At 37.9% G+C, this 20,548-nt stretch overlaps 1 protein-coding gene across 1 annotated transcript in view; it reads right to left on the reverse strand.

The window, feature by feature from the left end:
- Nucleotides 1-20,548, reverse strand: part of COMMD10 (COMM domain containing 10) — a 155,757-nt gene that overhangs the window by 122,804 nt on the left and 12,405 nt on the right. The window contains exon 5 of the mRNA XM_079781623.1: nucleotides 9,000-9,110. Coding sequence (XP_079637749.1) covers nucleotides 9,000-9,110 — 111 coding nt within the window. The remainder of the gene's footprint in view (nucleotides 1-8,999; nucleotides 9,111-20,548) is intronic.

The raw sequence follows: 20,548 nt of genomic DNA on the forward strand, positions 1-20,548 counted from the left end.
GAATTTTTTCTTGTGTGTGGTGTAAGAAGTTGGTCTGGTTTCAGTGTTTTGCACATATATGTACAATTTTCCCAACACTATTTACTGAATAGACTATACTATCTTTATCCCATTGTATGTTCTTATCTCTTTTGTCAAATATTAACTGACTATAAAGATGTGGGTTTATTTCTGGGCTCTCTATTCTGTTCCACTGATCTATCTGCTTGTTTTTATGCCAGTACCATGCTGTTGATTACTATGGCCTTGTAGTAAAGTTTGTTATCAGGTGGTATGATTCCTCCAACTTGGTTCTTTCTCAAGATTGCTGTGAATATTCTGGATCTTTTGTGGTTCCATATATATTTTTCAAATATTTGTTCTAGTTCTATGAAATACGTCATTGGTATCTTAAGTAGGAATTGCATTGACTCTAAAGATTGTTTTGGGTAGTATGGACATTTTAACAATGTTAATACTTCCTATCCCATGAACACAGTATAGACTGCCACTTATTTTTATCTTCTTCAATTTCTTTCTTCAGTACCTTGTAATTTCCCGAGTACAGGTCTTCTACATCCTTGGTCAAATTTATTCCTAGGAATTGTATTTTTTGAAGCAATTGTAAATGGGGTTGTTTTCTTAGTTTCCCTTTCTGATAGTTCATTATTGATGTATATAAATGCAACTGATTTCTGGATATTTATTTTGTACGCTGCTACTTGACTGAATTCATTTATCAATTTTAATAGTTTTTTGGTGGAATCTTTAGGGTTTTCTACATACAATATCACATCATCTGCAAGAAAATATTTTTCAAAACTTAATATATAATATTTTAAAGTTGTTTATAGTTTGTTACTTCATTAATTAGATTTGGGATCAATACTTTTTGAAATAAGTTATCAGGGTTTGTAAAAATTAGATTATATTAATTCTGTACGTCTGATATTTTGTTAGTAGCAAGGAGTGGGATAAGTGGTAAGATAAATAATATTGCTTCACTAACCCTATTTCTACCCCTCTGTTCATCTATGACCCTAGTTATGATATGTTCCCACTGCCTAAGGATATCATTCTCCATTATATGATAACGTGACTGAAATACACTATTCTCTGTGTACTGACTAAATAGCTACCTTCAGACCCTCAAATATATATCCAGATACAGAACAAAAGCACAGAAGTGATAATGCTGAGCTGATGCTAAATACAAACAAGAAAATAGCCAAACCAGACTCACAATCCTTAGGAATCTTAGGATGGCCACAATTCCAAATACAGGCAATCCCCGGGTTACGTCGGACTCTATGTACATCGTTTCATGAATATGTCACCATCTCCCATTTATTTATAAAAAAAAAAAAGTTCTGTCATTTCAACGTATGTACGACGTATGTACATGTGTGCTTTATGTTTTTTATTATTAATTTACTACAAGTAAAGGTCAGGAATTGTTATCTTCTTTTAAATTTTTTTAAATATATATTTTATTGATTTTTAACAGAGAGGAAGGAAGAGGGATAGAGTTAGAAACATCAATGAGAGAGAAACACCAATCAGCTGCCTCCTGCACACCACCCACTGGGGATGTGCCCGCAACCAAGGTACATGCCCTTGACTGGAATCGAACCTGGGACCCTTCAATCCGCAGGCTGACGCTCTATCCATTGAGCCAAACTGGTCAGGGCTTAAATTTTTTTTACTGTTTCACTTCATTACTGCTGTGTATGTGCTCCATGTGAGTGACGTAGGTGCTTATGTGGGTGGGTTCCCAACTTACGGGGAAAGTCGCATTACATCGTGCCATAGGAACAGATCTCCGACGTAACTGGAGGACCTACTGTAATAAGCCAGATGATGCAAGATGTGAAGATCTGATTAAGCCCTTTAAACCTTTTATATAGAGACATAAAATTTTTGTAAAAGAGTACATCATTTTGGGTCATTAAAATTAAAGACAGTTGAAAAGCTCAAAAAAAGGAAAAAGAAAAAGAATATGACATAAAGAAAAGATTTTGTGTTGAACTTGTTACAAAAATATTCACTTTTCCTAATACCATAAAACAGCCAACAGTGTCCAATAACCTGTTCTAAGAAGAGAAATAGGTTATACAGTAAAAGTGATTCCTCCTCTTCATGTACGTTTAATTTCCTCTAAATATTTTTCATATAAAGGAAAGAAAAAATGTGAAATAAACATAATTTGCACAATATGTTAAAGATATATTTAAACATTTATATGGTACCTAACATAAAACATGCTCAAAATCTCATTTAAACTAGGCCAGGAAGGAAAAGTGTTTGTCATTTCCCTTTGGTCAAATTTTTAGGATTGAATTCAATATTGAACAATGCAATTTACTCATGAGAAAACTTAACCTAACCTGTATTCTTCCTTTTTTCCTATTAAAACAAATCATATGTTCCCACTCCCATCAAAAATCCAACCCTTCCATTTATGCTCTGGACCTCATTATCTTCTCACTTTCTCAAGAAACTTATATCTCTCTCTGTCCTGCATCAATTTCTCCTCCAATGGATCTGAGGTATCAGCATACAAACCTCCTCTACTATCTCGTCACTGAAGTCACATTCTGCTTACATTGACTATCCTATTTCTTTTCTTCTTAAAAGGGTTTACTATATGGTTGCTTTTCCTTTCTCTCTTTAAATTCTTTATTTAGTTTAATCAGTCAGGTTTCTTCTTTCACTCAATTGTAACTGAGGTTACTATTTGTCAAGGTCATTAGAGAAGTCAATCTACCAAACCCAACAGTCACATGTCTCTCATTGACTTAGAGTGTAAAATTGTTTCAACTTAATCAAATAAAGAAAAAGAAAAATTGACTCCATATAACTATAATTTCATAATGAAGAATAACAATAAGATAATCATTGCATTTCAGAACAATTTTAACACTTTGAAACATATACACATATTATAGGATCAAGTGCTAAATTATTAAATAAGCATAATACAGTGTCCTAGCAATGAATATAGCATAGAGGACTCTGAAGTAAAATTGTCTAGTTTCAAATCCTAGTTCTACTGTTTATTAGCTGTATAACATAAGACAATAACCTCTATGTGTTTTCATTTCTCCATCTATAAAGCAAGAATAAGTATTCATATCTGATAGAGATGTTGGAGGTAAAACTATGTCTAGCACAAAGTAACCACACAAAAAAAGGGCTTCCCTTCACCCCTTCTTCTCACTCAGATAGAATCTGTCATAAATTTTGAAAATAAAAATAAAGAACTTTAACTAAAAAAAAGTGGTCTCGAAAGTCCTAACTTCATTTGACATCATAATTACCCATCCATAAAGTACTTTCTGTAACCTGAGCAGAATTCAATTTAACGTTAATAGAAATGAAAGTTCTTATCAAGATGATTTCATCCCAGTTGAAGAAACAAAAAGTATAACACAGGACTTTCTTAAATGATATACCAAAAAAAATTTAGAATCACTTATTAACAAAACATAATTGTCCTGAACAGCAAATTTACTGGGGAAAATGCAATAAAGCAAAAATAATACAACATTTAAATATTTCAGTGTTTTCCTGATATTCAAAGTTAAAAATTTTGATGCCATTCAAAATTACCAACATTTGTTACATATAATACTGCTATTCTCTATAAATAAGGAAATTTCAATTGTCAATGATTAGCCTAAAATTAGTTATACAATAACTTAATACAGCCATTCAACTATCTTGGGGATTTTTAGACTCTTTTGTCATAAAGAAATTAATACAAGTGACAGAACGTAACAAAAAAAGTCAACAGTGTAGAAGGCTTTTAATATATTTCATCTTGGCAAATGATCACATACAAATTAAACACTGAAATCATGATGATTTAATTTATTTGTTCTGTACAATATGTGATTAATAGGCATTAATTTTGTTTATGGAAACAAGCAAATTCTATTGTTATATACAGATTAGAAATGTAAACACAAGCATTTCCCACAACTACTGACTTCACAAATTATTTTGAATGTTATTTCAAATAATAATGTGACTACCAGAGGTTAGGAAAGCAAAGAGCTCTACTGCCCCCTAATGAAATAGACAAAAAAAAAAAAAAGTAAACAAATGAAACACCCCAGAAAACTCCTTTTGAGATATCTGTGAAACAGGAAAATAATCTTACTTTGCTAAATGCAATAGACAAACACTAAGACAATTAACTGAAAACAACTAGAGTATATATCAAATACTGTAGGAAAAATTACAATCACCCAGTTTCCATGATAAAATTAGTAGCAAAACAGGAAAGCCTTGAGACAGAAATGTTCTAAGAGAAAGGAGAGCAGTACAACAATGTTATCAAATGTGATAGCAATTAAAATTTCACTGCAGGCTGCACTTTTCATGTGTATGTTGGAAGTGAATGAGAAGAGATTCTTAGAAATCACACTCTTCAGTGAATTACAGTAAGTTTTCAGTTCAGCAGCTCAAGTAAATACCATCAAAATATTCTCTCAAATTTACATTGACTATAATCATATCAGAATAATTTTAGTATATGTATATTTTCAAGATACCTACCCTATAAAATATACCTTTAAAATAATTTTACTTACTGCTTCCTGTTTTAAATAAATGCCAATTTCATAAGTATAACAACTTTGTACTTTATGGTACTTTGCATCATAAATTAACCAGGATTAACTTTTAATTTTCCTCTTAATAACAGCTTCCCTTCCTTTAACAAAGTTGGTTTTTAAAACATCATCTATGCTCATATTCCTTTTACCTAACATTCTAACTTGTCAAGAATTCCAGCACTCTCATTTCAGAAAAGAACAAGTGTTTAGAGAAAAGTAGAGTGTGGTCCTTAATGACAGGTCCCCCACCCCAGCCCAGTGCCACGTAGCCTCAGGTCCCTGCTGATCACTCGTTATGGGAACCCCGCCTCCGCTGTGGGCGCAGGTTATGGGAACCCCATCTCTGCTGTGGGTGCAGCCATCTTGTGATGCCATGAGGGTTAATTTGCATATTACCTCTTTATTATATATAGGACTAGAGGCCCAGTGCCCGAAATTCGTGCACGGGAGGGGGGAGGGGAGAGGGTGTGCCCCTCAGACCAGCCTGCACCTTCTCCAATCTGGGACCTCTCAAGGGATGTTCGACTGCCTGTTTAGGCCCGATATCGGTGGGCAGTCGGATATCCCTCTCACAATCCAGGAATGCTGGCTCCCAACCGCTCACCTGCCTGCCTGCCTGATTGCCCCTAACTGGTTCTACGTGCCAGCCTGATCACCCCCTAACCACTCCCCTGCCAGCCTGATTGATGCCTAACTGCTCCCCTGCCAGCCCGATTGCCCCTAACTGCCCTCCCCTGCCAGCCTGGTCACCCCTAACTGCCCTCCCCTGCCAGCCTGGTTGCCCCTAACTGCTCTCCCCTGCTGGGCTGGTCGCTCCCAACTGCCCTTCCCTGCAGGCCTGGTTCTCCCCAACTGCCCTCCCCTGCAGGCCTGGGTCCCCCCCAACTGCCCTCCCCTGCAGGCCTGGGTCCCCCCCAACTGTCCTCCCCTGCAGGCCTGGTCGCCCCCAACTGCCCTCCTCTGCCAGCCCGGTCACCCCTAACTGCCCTCCCCTGTAGGCCTGACCACCCCCAACTGCCCTCCCTTGCAGGCCTGGTCCCTCCCAACTGCCCTCCCCTGCTGGCCTGATCGCCCACAACTGCCCTCCCCTGCTGGCCATCTTGTGGTGGCCATCTTGTGTCCACATAGGGGCAGCCATCTTTGACCACATGGGGGGTGGCTATCTTGTGTGTTGGAGTGATGGTCAATTTGCATATTGCCTCTTTATTATGTAGGACTAGAGGCCTGGTGCACGGTGGAGTCTCTCGCACCGGTGCACGATCGGGGCCAGGAAGATACCACAGGAGGGCTCCAGAGCGTGTCTGGCCCATCTCGCCCAGTCCTGATCAGCCAGACCCCAGCAGCAAGCTAACCTTCCAGTCAGAGTGTCTGCCCCCTGGTGGTCAGTGCGCATCATAGCGACTGGTCAAATGGTTGAACACTTAGCATATTAGGCTTTTATTATCTATACTAGAGGCCCAGTGCACGAATTTGTGCACAGGTGGGGTACCTTGGCCTGGCCGGCGATTGGGGCCGATCAGGGCCATTGTGCCCAGTCCCGATCGAGGACGATGGGGGCTGGCCGGCTGCGGGGGGGACCGCAGGAAGGCTCCAGGGCGTGTCTGGCCCATCTCGCCCAGTCCCCATTGGCTGGACCCCAGCCGCAAGCTAACCTACCAGTCAGAATGTATGCCCCCCTGGTGGTCAGTGTGCATCATAGCGACTGGTCGAGCCAGACACTTAGCATATTAGGCTTTTATATATGTAGATATATATAAAATATATATATCTACATATATAAAAGCCTAAATGACCAAACAACCAGTTGACCGGTCACTATGACGCACACTGACCACCAGGGACAGATGCTCAATGCAGGAGCTGCCCCCTGGTGGTCAGTGTGCTCCCACAGCAGGAGTGCCGCTCAGCTGACCAACGGTCGCCAGATGCAGGGCTCACAGCTAGCGAACGCTGCTGCGGCAGCACAAGCCTCTCTCAATAGGGACTGTGCGAACCTGCGGCAGGCACAGCGGGGCCAGGATGAGCGGGAGCGGCAGGCAGGAGCAGCAGGCGGCGTAGGACTGCTGGTTTCGGCCCAATCCCCACAGGCCACGCCAAGGGACCCCACCAGTGCACACATCCGTGCACCAGGCCTCTAGTATAGGATAAAGTTCAAAGTAATGGTTATAATGATACTCAACATCATGGAGAAGGACAAAGAAACCATGAAAAACTTGTAACACTAAATCAAATAATTTATGCATCCCTATGTTCATTGCAGTGTTATTTACAACAGCCAAGATTTGGAAGTAGCCCAAGTATCCATCAATGGATGAGTGGATAAAAAAGCTGTGGTACATTTACACAATGGAATAGTACTCGGTCAAAAAAAAGAAGGAAATCTTGCCCTTTGCAGCAGCATTGATGGACCTGGAGAGCATTGTGCTAAGTGAAATAAGCCAGTCAGAGAAAGACAAGTACCATATGATTTCACTCATATGTGGAATCTAAGTAACAAAATAAACTGATAAACGGATTGGATCCAGAGATTCGGAGCATGAAACAGAGTACAGAATCTCAGAGGGAAGGCTGGAGGGGGTGGGTAGGTGGGAGGTAATCAACCAAAAACCTTGTATGCATATATGCATAACCCATGAACACAGACAATAGGGTGCTGAAGACCTGGGGTAGGGAGGGAAGGCTAGGGGTGGGCTGTAGGAGGTCAATGGAGGGAAAATGCAGACATATGTAATGCTTTCAACAATAAAGAATAATTTAAAAAACTAAAATAAAGAAACAACAAAATAGAAACAGACTCACATACCGAAAACAGATTGTCAGCTTCCAGAGGGGAGAGGGGATTGAGTGGGTTGGGGTGAAAAAAAGTTTGAAAAGATTAAAACAAAAACAAAAACCTCATAGACACAGACAACAGAATGGTGATTACCAGAGGAAAGAGGGGCAGAGGTGGAGGGAGATAGAACAAGGATAAAGGAGAGACAAATGGTGAAGGAAAGAGACTTGACTTGGGGTGGTGAACACACAATTCAATATACAGATGATACAGATGATGTATTATAGAACTGTACACTTGAAAGCTATACTGTATAATTTTATTTACCAATATCACCCCAATAAATCCAATAAAAATGTTTTAAAAAGACCCAATTCAATCTTGTTAATCCTTGTTTAATTTTAATTGAACTGTGTTTAAATTTTCAATCCCGAGAACAAAGACCATGCTAACGATAAAGTACAAGACCTAGTAAAATTTTGTAGACATGTAACCTGGGCAAGGCACTGGACCCAGTCCTTAAGGAAGACAGAAATGTGTATGACATGATAAATAATGGAAGTGCTAACAAATAAGTCATAATATTCCCATCCTTCAATATCCTTCAAATGTTCTAAATAATCATGTGTCTTCCATTATTCTCTGATCACATGCAGCGATATTAATCTCTCCTTCCTCAGTTCTTTCTACCTCATTCTCACCTCTATTTTATGTCTTAAAATGAGACAACATCTCATTTGTTTGGGGGTGAGGGGGAAAGGTCACTCCTCCTTTCCTATTTTAAAAAGATGATTATAATTTAAAAATATAAAAACAGTTCTCATTGTATCTGAAATATACCGTATTTCCTCGCATATAAGACGACTGGGCGTATAAGACGACCCCCAACTTTTACAGTTAAAACATAGAGTTTGGGATATACCCGCCCTATAAGATGACACCTGGCGTATAAGATGACCCCTGACTTTTGAGAAGATTTTCCTGGGTTAAAAAGTCGTCTTATACGCCGGAAAATACGGTACATTTCTCTCTATGCTATAGTAAGAAAAACTATTCCATAAAACTCTTTAACCTTTGAAAACACACCCAAGTTTTCCGAAACGAATATTAAAGAAGAAATCACCATGCAGTACAAAACTAATCCAAAATTCTATTTTGCAAGAGTTGAAATCTAAACATATGCACACACCTACTACAAAAACACAAACACAATGCAGATCATCTTCATATTCCAGTATTGGCTGAACAACAATATTCCCTCTACCATATGTATTCAGCCTAAACCACAAAACACCCAGGAATATCCACAAATACCCAAGATGTTAAAATTATAATTTTATATGGTTACTACCAATTTTTTTCCACTGCAGAATTTAAAAGAAGACATTAAGAAATGTTCTTGCAAGAAAGGCACCTTACAAAATAAGCTATTTCTTCAAATAAATAACAAAGTGATATGTGTAAATATGACATCAAAACCTGTCACAATAAGGATCAGTCGATTTCTTATTTAATCTTAATTGAATTGTGTTTAAATTTTCAACTCAGAGAACAAAAACCGTGCTAAAGTACAAGACCTAGTTTAAAAAAAAAACACATCATTTCATTGTGCTACCATTTCTTACCTTTGAATCTTCATTGCTCACTCCTAGTTGTAATACAGCTTGAGGAGATTTTAGTTTTGCTTGAGCAGAGTGAGCCATCTGAAGGTTAAGCTGCCATCCAACCGTCTCTAGCTGTAAAAGAGAAGTGCAGATTAGAATCAGATGATACAGAAGGAAGAAAACACACAACTTTAAGCAAATCTTCACTTAGCAGGAGTGAATATAGATAGCCTGGACTTCATGGAAAGTCAGCTCCAGAGCTCCTTTAACCTGCATACTCTGCAAATTCTTCCTTCAGGCTCATTATATTGGCCTCATGCCATGCCTGTCAAATTCAACAGTAAAACTAGTCTTTAAATACAATCTGTTCTAAAAATAAAAATTCCAAGATTTAGCAATAAAGCACACTAAGAGAGTCAATGGTTTTTAAATAGTACATTACTATTTTAAAATAGTATATTTCAAAGCCAATGATTTTTAAATAGTTATGAATTTTAACTAGTAAATAGTATATGCTGGTCATAATCACTTCAATGACCTTCCTTTATCTTTCAAAACTCCTTGTATTAGGTAGAACACAAGGAAGAGGGTTTTTTTCTTAATTTAGAGGGAAATTGAAGTACCCAGATGGTAAGAAGTTCACACATTTAGACACAGTTAGTGAGACTGGAATAGAGCCAGGCAAAGAATTGCTATCTACTAGTGAGCAGGTGTTTCCCAATAGATTATCATGCTTTCTAAAGTACTCTAACTTACTATGGTTCCCAGTTATGACACAAACTAATTAGAATATTTCCTTTGAATTTATTAATTAGCACAACAGCAAAAGTTAATCAAGTAAGGCAAACATAGTAAAGACAGGTTAAAGCAGCATAAATGTGGCTTTATTGAACTTGACAGATTATTGGCTTCTCCAACCTCAGAACTATGAGTATAAAATTTAATTTCCAGTAAAGCTCAAGTATCATTATTTAGGGAAGTATTATGAAATGCAATTGTCACATGCCTCTGACAACCTGACTCCGATTTAGTCAACTACCTTAGCTGCATTGGTAAGAATGGCAGCCTCAGAAGAATTTTTACTTAACCAGAATACTAATTGCTAACTTGAAAGCCTGTTCAACAGTTATAATCACAGCAGTGACTCAAAGCCAAATTGGAAAGAGAGCAATGGAAGTATTATCTATTCGAGAGAGGATGTGATGTGAAAATAAAGATACAGTTCTGTTCTCTCTGGCACTGAACCTTTTAGAAGTTATGGGGAAGATGTTGCAGAAACATAATCCATAACACCACAAGTAAAATATCAATTTAATAGTGCATGTTAAGTAAGGATCCTTAATGCATTGAACTTTAACACTGATTACCATAAGTCTCTAATACCAGCCCACCACTGTTTTCAACAGTTACATACAACAGAGCCTACAATAAAACAGGGGGGGAAACACGACATAACCACTCTCATATATACAGTACAAGCATATATACGTGTCATCTTCTAGGAATTCATATGAACCTATAAGACACTGCTTTGATCTAATTTAACTGATTCTATCCCTGTCTTGTAAGCACTTAAGATAAATGATGAAGATAAATATTGCTTTAAGTGAACAGCATACCCCATTGTGGTGAGATTTTGCATAAATTAATATGTGCTTAGTCACTGCATAGAGGTATATGGGGGAATTAAAAAGAACTTAAAGCTTACACTTTGGTTCATGCTTAAGCTGCACTCACGAGCTACCTAACCCTGGTTAAATCACAATCTTCTAAACTCTCAATTTACTCATATGAAATAGAAATAAATCTACCTGAACTATCTACTTTTCTAAGTTATTGGTAATATCAAATAAAGAGTTAAATTCCCATATTCAAAGTATTTTGGAAATTACAAAGCATTGTAAATATAAGGCATTTTGATCACCTATTTTTTTTCTATAGTAACTTTCAAATAGAGTAGGCACTTTATATATAAACTAAAGGCCCAGTGCACAAATTCATGCACGGGTGGAGTCCCTTGGCCTGGCCAGCGATGGGGGCCAATCAGGGCTGTCTCGCCCAGTCCTGGGGGGAGGGACCACGGGAGGTTGGCCAGCCAGGGGGGAGGGACCACGGGAGGCTGGCTGGCTGGCCAGGGGGAGGGACTGCAGGAGGTTGGCCAGCCACGGAAGGTTGGCTGTAGAAGTGCACTGACCACCAGGGGGCAGCTCCTGCATTGAGCGTCTGCCCCCTGGTGGTCAGTGCACATCATAGCTACCAGCCAGTCGACCTGTCGTTTGGTCAACCGATCATAACGGTCACTTAGGCTTTTATATATATGTAGATTGAATTGAATTGAAATGAATCAAAGAACACTCACAAGAAAAGGTAATTTTTTTTAAAGTCATGACTGAAAATAGTTTTGTGGATTGGCTTTCTTTAATTTCATAGCCTTTCTATTGAGTTTTGTGATTTAAAAAATATTTGTCCCAAGATCACGTGAAAGATTCATTTGAAAAGAAAAATAACACTGCTAAGCTCAAATGTAGGTATATGCATATATACAAACCCACACAAAAATTTACAGAAAATGACCAGTATTCAGAAACCTTAAATGAAGAAATATAGAAAGAATAACTAGAGTTATGAAAGAACACTTTACAGTTACACAGAACAGTAAGAGAAACAAAACAAACTCTTTTCAGTGAAAGTAGGAGACAAAACCAATACTATTTGAGAGAGCTATTCTTATTATCACCATTTAACAGATTAATAATGTAAAAACTTAGTGAATTGGCCCAGCCAGTGTGGCTCAGTGCTGAGCATCAACCTATGAACCAGGAGGTCACGGTTCGATTCCCAATCAGGGCACATGCCAGGGTTGCAGGCTCAATCTCCAGTGTGGGGCATGCAAGAGGCAGCTGATCAATGATTTTCTCTCATACTGATGTTTCTCTCTTTCTCTCTCTCCCTCTCCCTTCCTCTCTGAAATCGATAAAAATATATATTTTTTTAAATTTAGTGAATTAGAGTAAAGAATACAGGGTATCCCCCAAAAATGTATACACACTTTAATTCTTAATTCCAATGGGTTAAATCTGAAAAGAAAGAAACATTGGAATTAATAACTATTCAAAGTGTGCCTACACATATGAAAACATGCTCAAAGTCACTAATCATCCTAGAGATGCAAATCAAAACGACAATGAGGTACCACCTCACACCTGTCAGAATGGCTATCATCAACAAATCAACAACGACAAGTGCTGGCGAGGATGTGGAGAAAAAGGAACCCTCATGCACTGCTGGTGGGAATGCAGACTGGTGCAGCCACTGTGGAGAACAGTATGGAGTTTCCTCAAAAAACTAAAAATGGAACTCCCATTCGACCCAGTGATCCCACTTCTAGGAATATATCCCAAGAAAATAGAAACACCAATCAGAAAGGATATATGCACCCCCATGTTCATAGCAGCACAATTTATAATAGCTAAGATTTGGAAACAGCCTAAGTGTCCACCAGCAGATGAGTGGATTAAAAAACTGTGTTACATCTACACAATGGAATACTATGCTGCGGTAAAAAAGAAGGAGTTCTTACCATTTGCAACAGCATGGATGGAACTGGAGAGCATTATGCTAAGCGAAATAAGCCAGTCAGAGAAAGATAAATATCACATGATCTCACTCATTTATGGAATATAATGAACAACATAAACTGATGAACAAAAACAGATCCAGAGACAGAGAAACATCGATCAGACCATCAAACCTCAGAGGGAAGGTAGGGGAGGGTGGGGGTAAGGGGGAGAGATCAACCAAAGGACTTGTATGCATGCATATAAGCCTAACCAATGGACATAGACAACAGGGGGGTGAGGGCATGAGTGGGGGAGATGGAGGGGAGGGAGCGGTAATGGGGGAATAAGGACACATATGTAACACCTTAATCAATAAAGAAATTTTAGAAAAATGAAAACAAGACAACATAATATCAGGTATCAACTAAGAAGTAAATAGAAACATTTCATATCATTGTTACTCAGGAAAACTAATCAAAATCCTATAGCTACCAAAAAAAAAAGTGTGCCTACATATTTTGGGGACACTCTATATATGGAAGTTCCTTATATTATTATTGCAACTTTTACCTAATTTTGAAATTATATCAAAATCAAAAAGTTGTAAGAAACTGATCCAAGTAAGAATCAGCAAAGGATACTAAATCTAAGTGGTGAAAGTTTGATGTGGAATGCAAAGTCACAAGGTATCTACCCACAATGGTTTTTTAGTTACAAAAGAAAAAGTAATGATGCAATGGGGAAAATAAACAGCATCTTCACCAAGAGATCAAAATTAAGATCACCAAAAAGTGGCAAATGAGTTCTGTCACAATGCAAAATTTAGAGGTTGTGGAAACAAGGAGAAAGTAGCAAATGTGACTAAAAGCAGCAGCCAGAAAGGAGAAAAACCATAAGAGTATGGACCTAACTTCTTTAGATGCTGGAGACATCAAAATCAATAAACTTACCATCTCTGACCCAAAAGCTCCAAGTCTAGTAATGAAGACAAAACATGTATAAAACAATTGTGATATATCAAAAAAATGAGGAGACATATACCATGTTCATGAATTTAAAGTCTCAGTATTGTTAAGATGTCAATTCTTTCAAAAGTGATTTACAGATTTAGGGCAATCCAATTAAATTCCCAGCAGGCACTTTTTATAGAAACTGACAAGCTGGTTCTAAAATTTAAATGGAAATGCAAAGACCTAGAAAAGCCAAAGCAATTTTTTTTTTAAGTTGGAGAAGCTACACTACCTATATCTAAGATTTATTATAAAGCTACAGCAATAAAGACAATGTGGCACTGGCAACAGGATAGACATTTATACCCATCAATTGACTCCTGGTGAAGATGCCAAGGAAAATGATGCTGGAGCTAGCTACTAGCATCTAATAACTAGATGCTTACATGGAAACAAAATGAACAGCAACCCTACCTAACACCAAACACAAAAATGAACTCAAAATGGACATAGACTAAATGTAAGTACTAAAATCTTCAAACTTCTAGCAGAAAACACAAAAGACAATCTTTGTGATCTTGAGATAGGTATTAGCTAGAATATTAAAATCATAAACCATAAACTGGACTTCATCAAAATTAAAAATCCTGTTCTTCAAAAGTCACCACTAAAAAAAAGGAAAAGTAAGCCACTGACTGATAAAATATTCACAATACATATACCTGACAAAGAACTTATATCCAAGCTATATAAAGAGTGCTTACAACTCAAGAAGAAGACAAAGAAATATAGACAAAAAATGGGCAAGTATTTGAACAGATAACTGACAAAAGAAATATACAAATGGCCAATAAACACACACAAAAAATGATGTTCAACATCCTTATGTTCAATATCCTCACACACATTAAAATGCTAAAATTTAAAAGAATGGCAATACCAAGTGCTGGCCAGGATGTAAAAAAATTGCTGATTAGAATGTAAAATAGTACAAACTGTCTGGCAGTTTCTTATAAAACACCGACCCTAAAACTCTGTCAACCCACCCCTAAGTATTACCCAAGAGAAATTAAAACATACATCTATATAAAGCTGTGTACACTGGGGATGTGCCCGCAACCAAGGTACATGCCCGTGACTAGAATCGAACCTGGGACGCTTTAGTCTGCAGGCCGACGCTCTATCCACTGAGCCAAACCAGTTAGGGCAAAATATATATTTTTTAAAAATCCAAATGTAACTGAACCAATGTCTTTTTTTTTAACACCGCTGCTACATCAAATCGTAAGAGGTACAAATGTTTTATTACAAATATCACAACTTAGAGATACTTCTTAACTTTTACCCTCAAGTTTAGATGCCACAAAAGTCAATGTAGGCCCTGGATGGTTTTTCTCAGTGATTAGAGCATCGGCCCTCAAATGGAGAGGTTGCGGGTTTGATTTCAGTCAAGGGCATGTACCTCAGCTGCAGGCTCGATCCCAGCCTACTTTGGGACATGTTCAGAAGGCAACCAACTGATGTGTCTCTCTCGCATCGATGTTTCTCTCTGTCTCTCCCCCTCCCTTCCATTCCCTCAAAAAAATAAATGGGGGGGAAAAATATCCTCAGGTGAGGATTAACAAAACAAAAAAGTCAACCTAGTCTTACCGCTAGGCTGGCATGGAACTTAATTATACTCCTTAACCCACAGACTTGACCAAAATACCTAATCATGGTCTTTTTTCTTTTTTAAGTATATTTCTATTGATTTCAGAGAGGAAGGCAGAGGGAGAGAAAGAGATAGAAACATCAATGATGAGAGAGAAACATTGATTGGCTGCCTCCTGCACGCCCCCTATTGGGGATAGAGCCCACAACTTGGGCATGTGCCCCTGACCATGCCTTTGTCTGGAATCAAACCCAGAGCCCTCAGTCCACAGGCCGATGCTCTATCCACTGAGCCAAACCGGCTAGGGACTTAATCATGGTCTTGATATCCAAGTTGTAAGGTGTTGAGGGAAAACATCAATGAATCAACCTTCAAACTGTTTGCTACCTCTTTATATACCAAGAATATATGAAGCTAATAGTACAAGTTTGAGGACACTGAAATATAATTCAACTAATGCTCTCACAATTGGCAACACTCTGAAAAGGTACATCAAAATTATTTAGCAAGTACACATCTTTGAATAGTATGACATAATAAGAGTAATTTTGCTACCAGCACAGTTCTTTGGCATTAGTGAAATCTTTATTTAATTTATTAATGGTTCTGGTTTTAGCTAATTATGTATGAAGCAGAGAATACATTTCAGTGCCAAATAAAATTGATCAAGGTCTCTTGGATCTAAACCTCTTTAAATTGACTGCTGCATCAACAGCTAATGATGTCACTTTTTCCCCCTTGAGAATCTGATTCAAGCTAAAGCAATTCTCTCTACTGGCATATTCCCACTTTTAAAGAGGACAAGCTGTAAATGATTGAATCTAGTATTCCAGCAAAATTCAAGTCATGAAACAGGTGAACCACAAAAGGCTTAAAGTACAACCAAAATAAAAACACACACAAAAAAAAACTAGGAAATAGCCCTAGCTCGTTTGGCTCAGGGGACAGAGACTCGGGCTGCAGACTGAAGGATCCCGGGTTCGATTCCGGTCAAGGGCACATGCTCGCATTGCAGGCTTGATCCCCAGTAGGAGGTGTGTAGGAAGCAGCTGATCAATGATTCTCCTCATCGATGTTTCTATCTCTCTCTCCCTCTCCCTTCCTCTCTGAAATCAATATAAATATATTTTTTTTAAAAACCAACTAGGAAATATAAAATACAATCCACACCCTCCTCTCTTTACTGTTCTTATCTCTACCAATAAATATAAGTATCCTTTTATAAGAAAACCTAAGAAACTAAACGTTAAATAGGACAATTTATAAAGCACGGATATTGCTATTTATTCTTTCAACAACTATTTTTATAAACCCACTATATCCCAAAGGCACTTAAAGCAGTGAAATACAGCAGTGAACAAAACAGACAAAAATTCTTGCCCTTGTGAAGCTTATTGTTTAGTAGTAGAGACAGACAATAAAAAAATAAGTAAAATATATAGTGGGCCAGATAATAAATTTTATGGAGAAAAATGAAGTAAGAAAGTACCATAGAGCCCTAGCTGGTTTGGTTCAGTGGATAGAGCATTGGATTGGGGACTGGAAGGTCCTGGGTTCGATTCCAGTCAAGGGCACATGCTCGGGTTGCAGGCTCGTTCCCAAGTAGGGGGCGTGCAGGAGGCAGCCAATCAATGATTCTCTCTCATCATTGATGTTTCTATCTCTCACTCCTTCTCCCTTCCTCTCTGAAATCAATAAAAATATATTTTTTTTAAAAAGAAAAAAGAAAGAACCATAGAGTTGGGGGCACTTTTCATTATGATAATTAGGGCAAGACTCACTGATCAATGTGACATTTAAACGAAGAGCTGAAGAAGATAAGGAAGAGCAGCCATATGAAAATCCAGGAAAAGAACATTTGAAATAAGGAGATTCAAGTATCCAAACTGAGCCAGATGTAGGATGCTAAAAGATGAAGGTCAAGAAGATAGGTAGTGGACGGAGGGGTATAAAGGGGATTATAGAGCACCTAAGGTCTTAAAGGCAATTATAAGAGTGGATCATGTAAGGCCTTAAATGCAATTGGAAGATCGTAAGGGACATGGAAAGCCTTTGGTGGGTTTGGAGCAGAGAAGGGATAGAATCAGATTTAACAATTTAAAATAATCACTTTTAGAGTTTCTATTCTGGTAATAGTAGGAAGTAGTTTACATTAACCTCCTTACAAATAAAAATTATAGCCTCTAGACAAATATTTTTAAAAACAATAATTTGAAGGCATTGTAGAATTACTAAGTTCTCCAGGCAGAGAATTTGACTTATAAAAGAAGGAAGGAATCCAACGCAAGATGAGAGATGCACATTTATTTGATTTTTCCCAATCCATGCAGCATAGGATGGCTGAAAGTCAAATACAAAGCCTCAGATTTGGCTTGAGGGATCCACAATCCAACTCCTAGATATTTACCCATGAGGAAAAAATATATATGTCCACAGAAAAAGTTGTATACAAGTGTTCATAGCAGTCTTATTTATAATAACCAGAAACTGGAAACAACCCAAATGTCCATCTATAAAAGTATGAATAAATAAATTGTGGTATTTTCATACAATGGAATACGACTCAGCAACCAAAAAATTACCAATACAAGGAACAACATGGATAAATAATAAATGTTTTAAATGTTGACATATTAGCCAGCCACATTTATTTGGGTCCATTTATATTAAGTCCAAGAACAAACAAAACCAATCTATGGTAATGGAAAAGAATTGAAAGTGGGCACTTTCCAAGTCATGAAAATACTCTCTATTTTGTTATGGATAGTAATTAAATGGCTGTACCGTTTTTTACTTGATTCATAGCATACTAATAATAACTAAAGTAACAAAGGGGGCAAAAACTTGAGTTGTATGGGGATATAATTATTGTAAAGTAAGTTTCCTATGAATGCAGAAGATAATGTTAAGAAGCACTTAAATGTCAAATACAAATTTCTAATTTTTATACACTATATAAAATACAGGTATTTAACAATTAATGAAGCAAATAATTAGTTGTTACACTTAATAAAGTTAATCATATAATGGCTTTAACAAGGATATTTTTTAAGAATGTTATAAGAATATATTATCTTAATAACAATGACCATCCATTTTTAAATGTAGATTTCTCAAGAATCTACGAGAAAATAAGATGAAATTTCACTTTATAATGAAACTAGGGGCCCAGTGCACAAATTCGTGCACCTTGAAAGGAACTGTGGGCCACGAGGCTGCAGTGGGCACAGGGGTGGGTCTCAGCCCATCCTCTGCGCCCCCGCCCAGACCATCCCACCACGGCCCTAGGTCCCCTGTCTGCCAGCCCCGCTCCAACCGCCACTGCTCCCACACACTAACAGCACCGGCCCCACTCGCACCCGCTGATGGCGTACAGCGATTGGGGCTGGCGCCTGCAGCCGGTGCAAGTGGGGCTGGCGCCGTCAGCGGGTGCAAGAGGGGGCTGCTGTCTCAATCGCCCCTCAGGAACAGGGGGAGGTGGAGAAGCCCTGAGGGGCGATCAGGGCCGGCAGCCGCTGCTCACACCTGTTAATGGGGCCAGTGCTGGGTGCCAGCAGCGGGTGCAAGCAGCGGCTCTGGCACCAGCAGCAGGTGCGAGTGGGGCCGGTGCCAGTGGCAGGTGCTAGCGCCAGTGGGGACCATGGCGTGTGGGAACAAAGAATTTTCAGTAACCACCAGAGGCTCGCCCCAATGATAATGACCGGCACCACACCTTGGTGTGGCGGCCCCGCTCACCTGCTCTACCATTCCACTGCGGCTGACGCCCATTTTCTGCGCTCTGCTGCCTGCTGCCAACACCCACCATGTTCCACGCGTGCCCCCTGGTGGTCAGCTCACATCATAGCAACCGGTTGTTCGGTTGTTCCACCGTTCAGTTTATTTGCATATTAGGATTCATATATATATATATATATATATATATATATATATATATGAGAAGATATGAATAAATTTGCCATGTAATTGGTAAAGTTATGACTACTCTTAACAGGAGAAAATCAGATTAAACACATTTTGAACATTCAAACAAATGTAATTGTCAAATTTATATTTAAAAACTCCCTAACAAATACACATAAATGCACTTAAGAAAGGGAATCAGTACATGTAGTCTTTAAAGAGCTGGTTACTCAGAGTGCTTAAATGTGCCTTATATATACTTATCATATCTGATACTAAATAAAGAATAAAGTTAGCTTAGAAACATAAAAATATTTTGGAAAAAAATATTATATAAAAAGAATACAATTATTTTCCTTATGGTCTCAGGAAAAAAAGATGTATGTCAATAATATTTAACATGTAAGTTTGTACATTTAGTTTAGTAGAAATATATATATATAAAGAATTTATAAATAGAATTTCAAGAGTAATATTAAACATAGCATTGAAGTTCTTTCTGAAAGGGGATTCATGATTTAATAAATGTCATGACCAGAAAGGCATTATAACAAAAATCAAATAGGAAAACCCTTTTACAAGAACTCTGATGGTAGAGTCAACAATGATTAAAAAAAAAAGAGCATACAAATTATAATAAGTGGTAGTGACATTTTAGTCTCATGTCTACAAAGAGGTTAAGAAAAAAAATCTATTTTTTAAAACAAGAGAGTGAGACGAAATAAAATATAAAAATCCCTTCAATCATACCCTGTAAAAAGCTATCACTAAAATTAATTTTCAAATAATAAAAGATGAAAAGAGGTGTTTTTAAAAACTGAATTAAACATAAGCACCTGTTGATTTTTTAATTTATCATTTAATTCAACCTGACTCTTTGAATTTAGAATTATTACCTACAGGTCTTCCACTGCAAGTACCACCTAGACAGTTCACATGAGTGAGCCCCTAAGTTACCATTAAAACATCAGTCAGTCATTGTAAATATACCTTTTGTTCATTATATAATAAATCATTGACATATATTTTGTTATAATTTAAATGACATGACCTATTTTCACACATGAATATTTTTAGTCACCATATCCTAAACAGTTATTAGGATAAAAGAGAAAGATAACATCATAACTGCCAGAGGTAGCATGATATAAAAGGAACTAAGGTTAAGAGACAGATGTGATTCCCATCTCAGCTTCACCATGGACTGCTTGGGTTATCATGATAAAATTACAGTTTCTAAAGTTTTATTTCCTTCCTTTTCAAAAATATGAACCACACACACGTAAACCACCCTTAATAATGTCGAATACAAAAAAAAAATTTTTGCAGGTAACATTTAGGCAGTAGTCCTATATAATAAAAGGCTAATATATAAATCAACTGAACGGCAGAACGACCAGTTGCTATGATGCGCACTGACCACCAGGGGGCAGACGCTCAACGCAGGAGCTGCCCTCTGGTGGTCAGTGCACCAGAAGCCAGGCTCACAGCTGGCGAGCGCAATGGCGG

Source organism: Cnephaeus nilssonii, assembly GCF_951640355.1.
Source record: "Cnephaeus nilssonii genome assembly, chromosome: 2".
Lineage (NCBI taxonomy): Eukaryota > Metazoa > Chordata > Mammalia > Chiroptera > Vespertilionidae > Cnephaeus > Cnephaeus nilssonii.